Below are 14,193 nucleotides of genomic sequence, written 5' to 3'. Positions count from 1 at the left end.
CGTATGTATTATTATGGGTATTTTATGTTCTGTGTTGTGTTTGTCCATGTCTGGTCTTTGTCCCTTGATTACATTCTTTTGATGTCTGCTAAAATCTTGGTTCTCTTGATTACTCTTCAACATGTTAACTGCAATATTGCATCAACATTACATCGTATCAATAGTATTGTAAAGTATTTAAAACAAGTTTTTATTCTCCTTTTTTTAAAAATCTTGTTTACAATCATCTTACTGTTTGCGGTTAAAAGTATGTCATTTTATGCTTCCAAAATAAAGAAGATAGATTAACAATTATGATGCTAGATCATTACATTGTTTATGGTCCATAAAAATGAACAAATTATGGGTAACAACCAATTATGATAACTTCAGTCAGTCAGTCAGTCAAATCAATTTCAATAGTTAGGTGTTTCCGAATGTTTATACCAAACAGAGGAATCAGACGAATATCACAAAATATATCATACCAAAAGCCAGACTAATATCAAGGTAGTGAAGAAACAAATGTGTAAAGGAATATGGTGAGACAAAAACAATGACCAAAAAACGTTCTTTTTGGCGAAAATTGTTTTAGACCCAATTGCTGACCAGAGTATATTGTCAGTTGTGAAATGGAATATTGCAACAACAAAAAAATAGTCCAAACATTGATCGACAGATACGGTCCCTACTTATTACAAGTATTTGCGATGTAAATGAGGAGAACAGGGTTTTCTATGGTGTTATGGTCACATCAACAACCATGCATTTAGAAGTACTCTAAAAATGGAAACATGACATTTAATTTCAGGACGATCCGTATGTGAACTTAATATTAATAGAGCAATATCATATTAATACTTCGCCCGTTAAAATATATCTTGGTAATAAAAGCATGAATTTTTAATACCTGTAAAAACGTGAGGCAAATATTAAATTCAATCTATTTGCCTCTTTAAATATATTTGATTGATTTTGTTTGGAATGAAATTTTCTTATTAATCGAATATTGTGCTAATATGTCATCTTGGCTAATGCAAAATGATAATAATAATAAACGAGATTTCTGGAACAAGAAATGTGATAAATTGTGGTGTTGACCTGATTGGGATTGGTCAGCCACTGGTTAAATGGTCCTTTTAATTATGACCATCTAGTAAAAGTTAATAACCCGTAATTTGTTTTTTTTTCTTCACAATGTTTTTCACTCCTTATCGTTATGGTGCACTATTCTGATACCTTAGGACGCATAGTTTCGTACACATAATTTTGTTTATATTAAAAGTTGAAATTTGGTGGATGAATAATCAAGGGAACCAAGGTTATAGCGGTAATCAAAAGAATGTAATCCAGGGACAAAGACCAGACATGGAAAACAGACATACACAACAAAGAACATAAAGTAACTAAAATCATACATACAAAGTAACAAAAGTAAATGAGCAACTCGGACTCCACTAAAAACTGGGAGCATGGACCAGGTGCACCGGTAGGGTAAGCGTCCTCTGCTTTTCTAGAAACACCCGCCGAGTTGCTCATAAAAAGTCAAGTCCGGGGTAGACAAACGAGGGAAGGAAAACTATGACCCGTTGAATAAATCAGTTTTCATGGCGTAGATGGATACATCATAACGATCCATGAGTTCATGATGACGACAATGAAACTTCTATAGTGATGACTTCAATCTTGTATCAACTTTACCCTGTTCCAGAAGCCTATTTGTTAGAGTTCTAGCGCGTAATTTCGGCAAGCTCTGGCATAACGTCTGAGTTGTGATATGAACACTCCATACGCGGGTGCTGAAAGGACGTTGCCACAAATGAAAGGAAAGTTGACAATTCTGAATGAAATGCCATCACGTATGTCGTAAAGTTTGGTCATTAGTTTTCTATAGATGTAATATATGCTGTGGTAAACAAGAGGTATGTATCCTGAATATTCCATTCCCCTGTCGTATTAAATTCTCTCCTCATCATCAGCTGGCTGATTTTCTAAATACCTAAATACCTTATTTTGCACGAGCTTCAGGAACTAAAATTGCATATGAGATAAGCTTTTTTAATATGAATTATTTACCTGGTATTTTTTTCATTAAACTGATGACGGAAAAGAATCAAACAAGAGAGAAGAACTCCATCAAACCGGGAACATTTGTGCGAGAGAAAATAAAAACAACAGTTTAATTAATTTCATATTAAAGTTAACATTACGTAATGGCAAGTGTGTATATTCTTTATTACATGCTAAGTACATTTTCCAGTGGATGAAACAACCGGCCAGACTATGGGATATCGACCCAGTGTTTCATCCATGTGTTATTGCCTTTTTTTTTCTTATATTTTTTTTAAATTTCATTATAGCTTTCCGTTACCTTAGATCATATTTTATTCTATATTTAACTGATGTAAGTAAAACTGTATCCTGATCATGTGCAATGCAAAGAATGAAGCCTTAACTATTGTGAATTCATATGCCTGTCTTGTTAATTTATGTGTCTTTGTGTCGTTATATTATAGTTCAGTTTTAATTGTTTATGACCCACCATCCTTTTATTACAGTGATTTTTTGTCTGGGACTTTCAGAGCTTGCTAAAAGTGTGTTTACACTTATTGAAGAGTTTATGGTGACCTCTGAAGGTAATAACTGATTTTCATTTAAATTCTTTTTCCATTGAAGTATTAAGGAGGTTTTGAAATTCGAAATATTGCAAACTTAATGAAAAGTTAATAAGTACGATAATTTTTAAAATTTTTAAAATCATACAAAATACAACTTACAAGTTTATCTGTACTTCATTACGCCACTAATTAGTTTCAAATAAACAAAGACAATAAATAAAGTCGCACATTGCATTAGACATTTTAATAGTGCTGAAATAACTGACATGAAAATAATTTTATTCAAGTACTGAACGACCGAATAATAACATTTATAAAGAAACAAGTACGAGTTTATTCACACTAGTAAGTCCCCGGTCTTCTCTGACCAACATATTTTTTTTGCGTAATATATCGTAATTTTTAAAAAAATTGAGCCAGAAAGAATATCTATTACTACAACAAGATATCATCATGCTAAAAAAATCAGAAAACAAATATAAACAAATTTCGAAATTCAAAGTGATAGAAAACGAAGCTTATTTGACTATACAAAAATACAAAATGCATAAAACTAGGATCTACAAAATAATATCAATACATTCACGATGTAATGCCTTTAATTTACTCTACAAATGTACACATGGTTATCAGTTTTAACAATATTATTTGAAAATTAGACAACACGGTAAAATATATAGGCCAGTCGTTCTACGATATAAATAACAAACATGTATTTATATACGATGAGAGCATGGTATCGTCAGCCATCAGTAAACACCAAGAGAATACCTCTAAAATATCAGGTCGCAGTACAGTTACACATAGAAGAAGAATCCGATCCCGATGGTTTAAATTGTATGACCACAACTGTATAAGTAACTATACTGCTGGCAAACTGAAAACATAAATACTGGTAGTTTATTTGCATTATTTTAAAGATCTAAACACATAAGCTTCATTTGTTTGATTTATGTCATGTTTGAGATAAATAAATCAAAGGCAAGCTGTACCTTTATCTGTAAACAGTGAAAACAGAATACTACTCATTCATTAATAACCACGGTACTAATAGCTCAAGTATATCATGTTGCATCTAATTCATAAATAAGATATTTAGTCAAGCATGTATACTTAATCTTGGTAGAACAATAACTTCGTACTAATTACATGTTAACCTATTATACGCCAATCAACACTTAACCATTTGCCATCAAACGACCTCAAGAATTGTCTCGACCTCTTGATGTCATTGGAACAATGTTGTTTTACTTAACACTTAAGCTTAGTATTATGAAATGACGAAAAAAAATGTACTGTTTTAAAAAAAAATAATAAAAATCATGTGTTAGTATTATGAGTTTTACTACTTTAAAGTGTAAAACAAAAACTCTGAAATCAAGGAAAACATATTAAGAAAACGATTCCTTGATATATAAATAAAACGAATTTTAACTTTTTTTTTCAATAAATTCCACTAGAACATATGTTCCCCTGATTCCTTTTTATGACAAACAGGGCCATTTCAAAAACTACAGACAAATTAAACAATGGGCCTGTTAGAGTATAAACGTGTCCAACAAATATATGAGCCGAATACATTGATTTTCCACGTCTTATGTTCCTTAACTTTTAACTAAACAGCAATTGTTCGTATGGATGAGCTTAATTATCAAACACAAAACAAGGAAAACATGTGTTTGCGGTCAATTGCTGAGGCGTTCCCATATCACAAAGCGTTTTGTTAGGATCTCTCACGCACTACCAACATACTATTTTTCAATTACTCATTACCTAGAAGTTACAGAGTTAATACACTGTGCTTAAAAGTTATTAACCATATAGAAATTATAAAGATAGGACACTGTGCTTAAAAGTTACTCACCATATATAAGTTATAGAGATAGTACATTGTGCTTAAAGGTTTCTCACTACCTAGAAGTTATAGAGATAGTACACTGTGCTTAAAGGTTACTCACCATATATAAGTTATAGAGATAGTAAACTGTGTTTAAATTGGCACTATTCGATTTCCAAGAAAACCACACAATTGTTTAAATCTTGAAACTTTGGAAAAAAAATCAGATGATCATCATAGCATCTGCTAAGATGTACTACCTTGTCTGCAGTTATTTCTATGAAAATAGCCGGACAAAACACAAGACGAGTAAAAAAAATGATATTTTTTGCTATGCTTTCAATAATACAAATGATATCAATATGGCGTGCAAAAACTAATGGAAAGAAAATCTTCCGTAATTATTCTCCCACTTTGTATCATATGATATGACAACCAGTAACCAAGCAGATGTTTCTAGACAAAACTCTCTATGCTCTTTGGTACCGCCCCTAAGCCTGTTTATGTCTGAAATTAGCTATGCTCTTGGGTACCGCCCTAAGCGTGTTTATGTCTGAGATTAGCTTTGCTCTTGGGTATCGCCCTGAATGTGTTTATGTCTGACATAAGCTATGCTCTCGGGTACCTCCCGTGTTTATGTCTGAGATCAGCTATGCATTTGGGTACCGCTCTAACCGTGTGAAGGTCGTCTGGAATTAGCCATGCTTTTAGGTACCGTCCTAAGCGTGTTTATGTTTGAGATTAGCTATGCTCCATTCACTGTATTTTTGTTGATTCGTTTTCTTTTCAAGAACTTCCGATTAGTACGTATTATTTTTTAAAAAAAATTCTAATTCTCAGTTTTTCAGTGGAAATTTGGACTATCCAGGAGTAATCAAGGGAACCAAGGTTATAGCGGTAATCAAAAGAATCGAGGGATAAAGACCAGACATGAAAAATTGACATACACAACACAGAAGATAAAGTTACTAAAAACAACATACAAAGTACCGAAAGTATATGAGCAACTCGGACTCCACTAAAAACTGGGAGCATGGACCAGAAAACATAGAAACACCCGCCGAGTTCCTCATAAAAAGTCAAGTCCGGGATAGACGAAAGAGAAAAGGAAAAAACTATGACCCGTTGAACAAATCAGTTTTCATGGTGCAAATGGATACACCATAACGATCCACGAGTTCATGATGACGAGCATAAAACTTTTGTAGTGATGACTTCAATCTTGTACCAACAGAACCCTGTTCCAGAAGCCTATTTGTTAGAATTCTAGCGGGATACAAAAAGTCTGCGTAGTCTCGGCAAGCTCTGGCATAACGTATGAGTTGTGATATGAACACTCCATACGCACGCAGGAGCCGAAGGGATGTTGCCACAGATGAAAGGAAAGTTGAATGAAAAGTCATCACGTTTATCGTAAAGTTTGGTCAATAGTTTTCCTTTTCCATCGATTTCTAAGTGTAGTTCAAGATATGAGGCTGACTTCACAGTGTCGGTAGTATCCTTTATCTCAAGTTCTTTGGGGTAGATGCAATGTATCAAATCCCCAAAATTAGGATTGTTGAAAGATAATACGTCATCTATATAGCAGAAACTGAGATTGAAGGATCTAGATAAACGATATTCTTTCTTTCGGATCAGATCTTATCAGCTATAAAGTAATCTAAAATAGTATTAAGCAAATATTGTAGATGAATAGTCCAAATACAAACAACTCACCGCGATAATTGTAGGTTTGTCAATAGTAAACAATCCGAACGCAGTAAATCCTATTGGGACTGCTGTAAGTTTGGACAGGAAAACGCTCATCTAAAACATAAAATGACTAATACTCACATCAACAGAATGATCAAGCGACAACTCGGCGGGTGTTTCTAGTGGAGTCTTAGTTGCTCATTTGCTTTTGTTACTTTGTATATATGATTTTAGTTATTTTATTTTCTTTGTTGTGTATGTCTGTCTTCCATGTCTGGTCTTTGTCCCTGGATTACATTCTTTTGATTACCGCTGTAACCTTGGTTCCTTTGATTACTCTTTCAACGTGTCAGTCAAAATGTTTATCTGAAAGTTTTGTTTTTTATTTTTTTTCGGTCTAAACAATCCATATAACGCGGCATAGATTGTCCTAAGTGGGAATTTATAATAAATTATTCAAGACAATGACAGTTTCAACTGTGAAGTCAGCATCATATCTTGACCTACACTTAGAAATCGATGGTAAAGGAAAACTATTGACCAAACTTTACGACAAACGTGATGACTTGTCATTCAGAATTGTCAACTTTCCTTTCATCTGTGGCAACATCCCTTCGGCTCCTGCGTGCGTATGAGTGTTCATATCACAACTCATACGTTATGCCAGAGCTTGCGGGGACTACGCAGACTTTTTGTATCACGCTAGAACTCTAACAAATAGGCTTCTGGAACAGGGTTATGTTGCTACAAGATTGAAGTCATCACTACAGAAGTTTTATGGTCGTCATCATGAACTCGTGGATCGTTATGGTGTATCCATCAGCACCATGAAAACTGATTTATTCAACGGGTCACAGTTTTCCTTTCCTCGTTTGTCTACCCCGGACTTGACTTTTTATGAGCAACTGAGGCGGGTGTTTCTAGAAAAGCAGAGGACGCTTACCCTACCGGTGCACCTGGTCCATGCTCCCAGTTTTTAGTAGAGTCCGAGTTGCTCATTTACTTTTGTTACTTTGTATGTATGATTTTAGTTACTTTATGTTCTTTGTTGTGTATGTCTGTTTATTATGTCTGGTCTTTGTCCCTGGATTGCATTCTTTTGATTACCGCTATAACCTTGGTTCCCTTGATTACTCCTTCGAAATGAAGGGACAAAAAATCATTGAAATTGTATTTGCAATGTACTACCGACTGTCACGTGAAAACAATTTTTTGAACATTGAAATAAACAATTATAGGGACTGTAGGGAACAAGACACAAAGTTAAAATTTAGGTTGAGGATTGGATGGTGAAATATTGTAATTCTTTATGGATTTTGCAGCAAAAGATCGTATGCAGTTTACTGGTAAACAAATTGCTGAAGTGAAGAAGATTCGCAGTTTTTTAATGAAACAAATGCTGCATTTTTGTACAAGTTACATCAATAACCACAATATATAGATGTCAATGACATAGAATACCATAAGTGAAACAGGTATATGTAGCTACTTACCTGGTGGCACTGGGTTGTTCCTAGCATATTCATATCAATCCCGTAAACCTCTTCAAGAGCAATATGTGCCTGCCATATATATTATTAATTAATCAATATAAAACAACTAAGTTCAACAACAATAGAGTTGTGCTTTGATAGCAGAGAACTAAGCAAGGAACTGTGCTTAATAATTGCGAAAATTATTTACTAATGCACATGCATGGTGATTTTGCAAGTTTTTTTCTGTTTTTTTTTTCTCTAGCTCTTATATATTCGTATATAAAATTTCTTTAAATAAAAAACAGAACATTAAGAAAATCATTCTTGTCAATAGTTACGAGAAGCAACTGTTTTACCCAGTATATATGACTAACTTTGTTATAATGTTATTAACAATCAATTAAATTTACAAGATGGGCCACTATCGTAAATGTAAAAGTCACAAAGGTTTCAGATGATATATTCAGTCTTCTTAATAAGTTGAAAAATTATGAAAAAGTCAAATGACTCTAACAAGATTTTTCAAAATAAAACGGAGGTAGTATTCATGTCTTCATATCATTATAATACATCCACTTAAATTGGAAGAAATCTGACAAGTAGGAGATGCGTACAATTGGTTTTCTACGATTAAGGAATCAATAAGGAAGGAATCCGACAACCAGAGTCAGAGATGCATCCATAAAACGGACAGACGGGTGGCTCCAACTACGGTAAGAATTTATTAAAAAACATTAAATTCAATTAAAATTCAATTCAATGACAGGCCAGTAGTTAAAACAATTTCATTCTACGCTGTATTTATTGGGCAGTTCATCTTTTCGATAAAAAGCATTACTTACCTCGTGATTCACAATGCCTCCACCAAGAAAAATAATCAACAACTGTGTAATACTGAGGAAAGCTGACCAAAACGTTGCTATGTATGAAAATATTGCAACTGATTCAAATAGCAGAAAATACAAAGTGAAAATGATCATTGGAATCACCGTTCCAATGGTTGACATCACATACATACAAAACACTTTGTCCGCCTGTCCTATAAGCCTAGACAATTGTTCATGTTGAAAACGTTTATTTTCAATATCGCCTTTAAATTTTCCATTTTCAAAACACTCTCTGAATGATCGGTTGTAGTGTTTAAAGGCTTTTGTTAAGACAATACTCGTCACAGAAAATAATGCCACGATCAGATACCACGTAGATGTGAAGTAGAAATAGACTACCAAAAACAAAATCCAGAAAACTATTTCTACTTCTGGAGATACAGGTCCAGTCATCGGTCCAGGGACGGCTTCAGCGAAGTACAATCCAAGACCGGTAAAAGTAAACGCAACAAAAAGCCATACAATGTAGAAAACCGCAGCAGCAATGGAACATTTCCTCACAAAGCTGTAGTCTCTGAAGTCAATTGCTGTCGCAACTATGTCAAACTGACTACAATAAGTCTTCATGTGCTTACACACATAATAATTGCAAATACCACAATAAGCAATCTGGAAAAACCACATACTAGTTATAATTTGGTTACAAACTATACCGTTAAACTCTGTGACACCTTTAAACGCCATGAGGGCAACAGCCAAGTTGTATAACAATATCATAACAACGACAACACAGTATATCCTATATAATACTCCCGACCATGATTTTGCGCGGTTGTTATCATTTGACGAGTCCATTTCTGAGTCCTGCACTTTTCCTACCAAAGGAAATCCAGGAAGAAGACCAACTATTTTCATACACCATAACAGAGGTTTAACAGACTGACTATATGTATTTTGATTCAACCAAGCCATCCTTTTCGGCAATAAATCTAAAGATGAGCGCGAAACTGATAGTGGGTAAATTCGGCCTGCCATTTAAACGGCATCTGCTTAATTATTGCAACGTGCATTCATAAAAACAATCGTTTAGTTTATTTATACAATAAGTTTATAAAGAGGCCGGTAGCATGGTATTGGACTACAAATCAGGTGTCTCTGGGAAATATCAAAATGGATGCTTTTTCATCTAGATTTACTAATTGATGGATGGAAATCAAACAAACTCGAGTTTTGTCAAGCATAATACTAAAGATTCGGTTTTATCAGTAGTAACCTGAAATATAATCAGGGTTCAGATACATTCGTCTTAATCCTTAACTTAAACACTCCATTATGTTATTATCCCGGAAAGCTTTGTGTGGCATTATTTGCTTTAAAATTAATATTTGCAGTACAGAATGTTACTTGTAAATGAAAACGATACAGAAAAGACACGGTTTGCATATCAGTATGACTAAACATTGAATCTAATCTTCTATGAAATATTGTTAACAGTACTTGTTATGTCATATCGAGTCGCTCGTATCCATTACCAATCACTAGCATCTTTAAAATATGACAAGTGAAGAATTAAACAGCAAATTTGGATAAAAACATATAAACAGATCCATAACAAAAATATCTGGCATGGATTTAGTTCCAAATGAAAGGATAAAAAGTAGAACATGTAGAAATTTGAAGACGAGGTGTGAACACGAACGCAAAGACAACTGTAAAACTAAATGCTTCCGGTATCATCTCAAACAAATGTAAATGTATGACTCAAACTCATATAAGCAATTCAGAAAGAAAACCAATAGGTTTGTTACCAGGGTAGTCAGAAAAGTACATATGAATAGTTTAATTAATATTCTGTTTAAACTTCAATATCACTTATGGAACTAACTGGAAAACTCGATGTATAGTACAAAAAATATTGCGAAGGTCCTAGGCTATTTCCCCAATTCTGACCACAAGTAGGGCCAATTTCAAAACTTGCTTAGTTGTCTAAATTTTTCATTAAAATCTGTAGGAAACAATCCTTAATTTCTAAAAAAAAAGATTGTGGAAAACCAGATGGAGAAGAAATACAAAAAAATTGCAACAAAAGTAGTTGAAAAATCTTTTCGACATTTTTGCTCTGAATTTAACACTTTTCGGGAATTCAATGAAGCTCCGTTCCAACCATTACCAATCTTCTTAAAGAGCAAGTTGGTTGGTAAGGTGCCTTTAGGTTAATATAGTTTGTTTTTTTTTAAATGAACAAAGAAACAGTTTGTTAAAACATTTGTAACCTATAGTGTTCGTAGCCCTATACTGACATGCATGACAATCGTACCCTGCATCATTGACTAAGAAAAGCTGGGTTTTTAGTTTGAGTATGACTGGAATATTTTTATTAGCTTTTTTTTGGTTAAAATATTACTGTTGTATATTTTTTGTTTCAATAATCGAGTAGTCTTATATGCGTATTATTTTAAATTTCATGTCATAACAACTGTTATCATCCCGTCTCACTGTCAAGCGAGAAAATGTTCCTAAACAGATAATATAAGCCAAGTAGTAGCCAAAACGAGATTGAAGAATGTAACGCCTCTCAGACCAAATAGACAATAAAACGTGTTGTAAAATGACCACTCGCTCCAAGTACCATCACACGTGTAAATTAAAATAAAACCCTTTTAAGATTTCCTGTAATGTTTTAGTTCCGATTCAACTTTACTCCGAAAACATACTTGGTTCATATGATATTCTAGAGATTCCATGCTCACATAATAAAAATATGGAAATATGATCTCACTGATTATACTTTCAAGTAATGTACCTGATCTAATACATTTTTATGGAGACGCACGCTTACTTCCAAGACCTGACCATATACTGACGGTCAATCGGTTCATGGAAAAACTACTTAATGCAATAAATTGAATACTGTAGGTGAAAAGACATTAAGGAAAGTACCTAAAAATTGTATTCAAGCAATTGTAAACATGTTAAGTATGACGTATTCAAGTATCTCTTTTACTTGATAGGTAGGTCATTCCGGTTCATCCCCTACGCTTGTACACCCTAGGTCATTCACTATATAGTAGAACTCTCGACCGGTTTTTGTTATGTATCTCTTACTTTTAGTAAAAATAAAGGAGATGGACAAATTTCCCTGTATTTGATTCACAGAAACTCGTGAATCGATTGTAAAATACCGGGATAATAGGTGTTATGACTGTCCTTTGACGAAACAAGACTAATCGAGTCTTGAAAAAAACGAAATGACATTATAACAATAACATTTAAAGGTTCATCATTACCTTTCAACAAATATGGCTTCAATTTCAGCACAAATTTCCCACTGACTACAGACAAACCTGTGTATCTTAAAGAATTGTAAGGCAAAGCATCCCCTAGATCTGAGAAAGTTACATTCATTTTATGTTAAATTATATCGAAAACTGGCCTGACTTTGCTGTTTAAATTTCATCAATTCTGCAGAGAGTGCGAAAATGAACTTCGTCTGGATGATGTTTTGAAATGTTCCCTATTTATTAAAAGTAAACTCTATTCACATTGACATGATGGTCAATAGAAGGACAATAGCCACCTATAAGCAATAGGTGAATAAAAGTGTATAAATGAGTGGACCATATCAAGTGAATATCAAGTGTTGGTTATTTTTGCAATCTCTGTAGAATTGATAACATTAACCCTGCAAAAGTCAGGTCGGTTTTTTTATATATATAATTTTACATACACTTTTTTTCATATCTAGGGGATGCTATGCCTTAAGATTTTTTCTAGATACACAACTTTGTCTGTAGTCAGAGGGAAATTTGTGGTAAAATTGAGGCTATATTTGTCGAAAGGTAATGATGAACCTTTAAACAAACAAAACAAAAAGAAATAAAGATAACAAATATACCAGAGTGAGGCTCGTGCAAAAATATAGATCTTTCAGGGTGAAAGCAGGGTACAACTGTTAAGTCAGTGGGCAACGAGCACTACATGTTAAAATTGTCATAATAAGCCACATGAGGTTAACTACTACTACGTTTTATTTACTACAAGAGCCAAAAAGTTCAACTAAAACCACATAACCAACCATCGTGCGCTTTAAAATGATGTGATTTCTAAAATCACACAACGTTAAAAACCATAAATTGTAATGGTTGTAACTGTGCTTCTTTAGAATTTTCCGAGTCAGCGTTCACTTAAGAGCAAACATGTTGAAAATGCATTTTTTTATATATATTTTTTATTCTGATTTAAAAAAAATGGTAATATTAGAAATTTGCATATATTGCGGTCATAATCATGGGGTGAATGGCCAAGGTCGTTTGACATGCATGGTGTTGATTCAAATATTCTGGTTCTTAAATTTAAATAATAGATGCATCTTCTTTCAATGGTTTTCTATTAAAAAAACCAAGTTGACAAACATTTTGATTAAAATAATATTTTAACAAGGGCTTAACATTAAAAACTGAATGGGATAAAAAAAAACAAAAAAAAACAATTGCTATAAGTAAAGTATTATAAATATTTGCAGTGTGCAAATTTTCTCTATTTTTGCTACTTTCGGATTCCATCCTAACTTCACTTTAATGTTGGACTGACAAGCACATGGCAGTTAAGAGACGGCGTAACAGTGATTGGTTGGCAGTCGGAATAAACCATCAGAGTGGGGTGAATTTTTTTCTAGTGGATTTCGCCGTGAGCAAGTAAATTCCAAGTATGTCGGTCAGTACTGTTTAATTAGATGTGCCCATCTTGAAATGCATGAATTATTGACTTGTGGCATTTAAACTACAATCAATCAATCAGTATATCATCTTAGTAGGCAATTTTTTTTAAATGCAAAGCCGTTTATGAATACAATGGAACAATTTGCAAATATAAGTGTTTCTTAACAGTAGAATTTTCAAAGAGTTTAAAATAAATAAAGAATAATTAAAAAAAATAAAATCTACAATATTATTAATTCCTGAGACTACTATTTTGGTTACATAAAAAGAACCAGAAGAGTATTAGCTTGTAGAGGTTGTTTTATTATTTCGGGCTGATTTATCAGCTAAAAGGCGACTAAATAGTGCTCAGAAACCTAGTCGGGGGCTAGGCACTCTGCCCACAGAGCAACTGGGTTGTGTGCCCAAGGTAGTGGAATGGGGTACCCCTGGCGTGTTACATGCTGGGGTTGTCAGGCTATAATACGGAAAACCTGACCGCAAACCATAGTGGTGCATGGTGTTGGGAAAGATGCCACGTTCCTCGCATGTTAAAGAACCCTGCTGTGGTATTTGATAGTAGGAACATTTGCGCTCCGCCACAGGAGGCTAAATTGTCCGACCCTACCCACCTCTCCCTTTTTCTTGTGGCAATCAAAATTTGTCGACTCTATTAACCTTGTGTCCCATCCCATTTTTCATTTCATGATCATGATCATCATCATTTCATGTTCATTTTATCACCCCATTTCATATTCATCGCCTGAATATTGCTGCTCGGGCGTTAAACCCAAATAATCAATAAATCAATCATCTGTATAGTGCAATCTAAATGACAATTGTTATAAATCAGGTACGAATAAGGCATGGAATATTTCTGGAAATTTGCGTCTGGTATTATTTTTCAAAACGCATTATGAAAAAAAATTGGGGGCAGGTGTGGATGAGAATCATTATTATGACCTTAAGTTCAACAGCCAACGTACCTATAATTTTTGCCAATTATAAATTCCTGATAATATGCACATCCCTATACCCATTAAGTTTCATAACAATCCTGCAAGTTGT

The 14,193-nt window shown here is 33.8% G+C and overlaps 1 protein-coding gene across 1 annotated transcript; it reads right to left on the bottom strand.

Annotated features, from left to right (window-relative positions):
* Window positions 1-2,826: 2,826 nt before the first annotated feature.
* On the bottom strand, window positions 2,827-9,463 carry LOC148618896 (uncharacterized). The gene is made up of 4 exons (XM_088576905.1): window positions 8,444-9,463; window positions 7,620-7,688; window positions 6,151-6,240; window positions 2,827-3,474 (listed from the first exon to the last, which is right to left on the bottom strand). Exons 1-4 carry the CDS (start codon window positions 9,461-9,463, stop codon window positions 3,379-3,381), a joined length of 1,275 nt encoding a protein of 424 aa, XP_088433031.1. The 3' UTR covers window positions 2,827-3,378.
* Window positions 9,464-14,193: the final 4,730 nt, after the last annotated feature.

This window comes from Perna viridis, chromosome 4, assembly GCF_037379345.1.
Source record: "Perna viridis isolate PV_CMFRI_1.1 ecotype Kerala chromosome 4, ASM3737934v1, whole genome shotgun sequence".
Classification (NCBI taxonomy): Eukaryota; Metazoa; Mollusca; class Bivalvia; order Mytilida; family Mytilidae; genus Perna; species Perna viridis.
The sequence above is the reverse complement of the archived record's forward strand: the minus strand, read 5'-3'. Positions and strand labels throughout refer to the sequence as shown.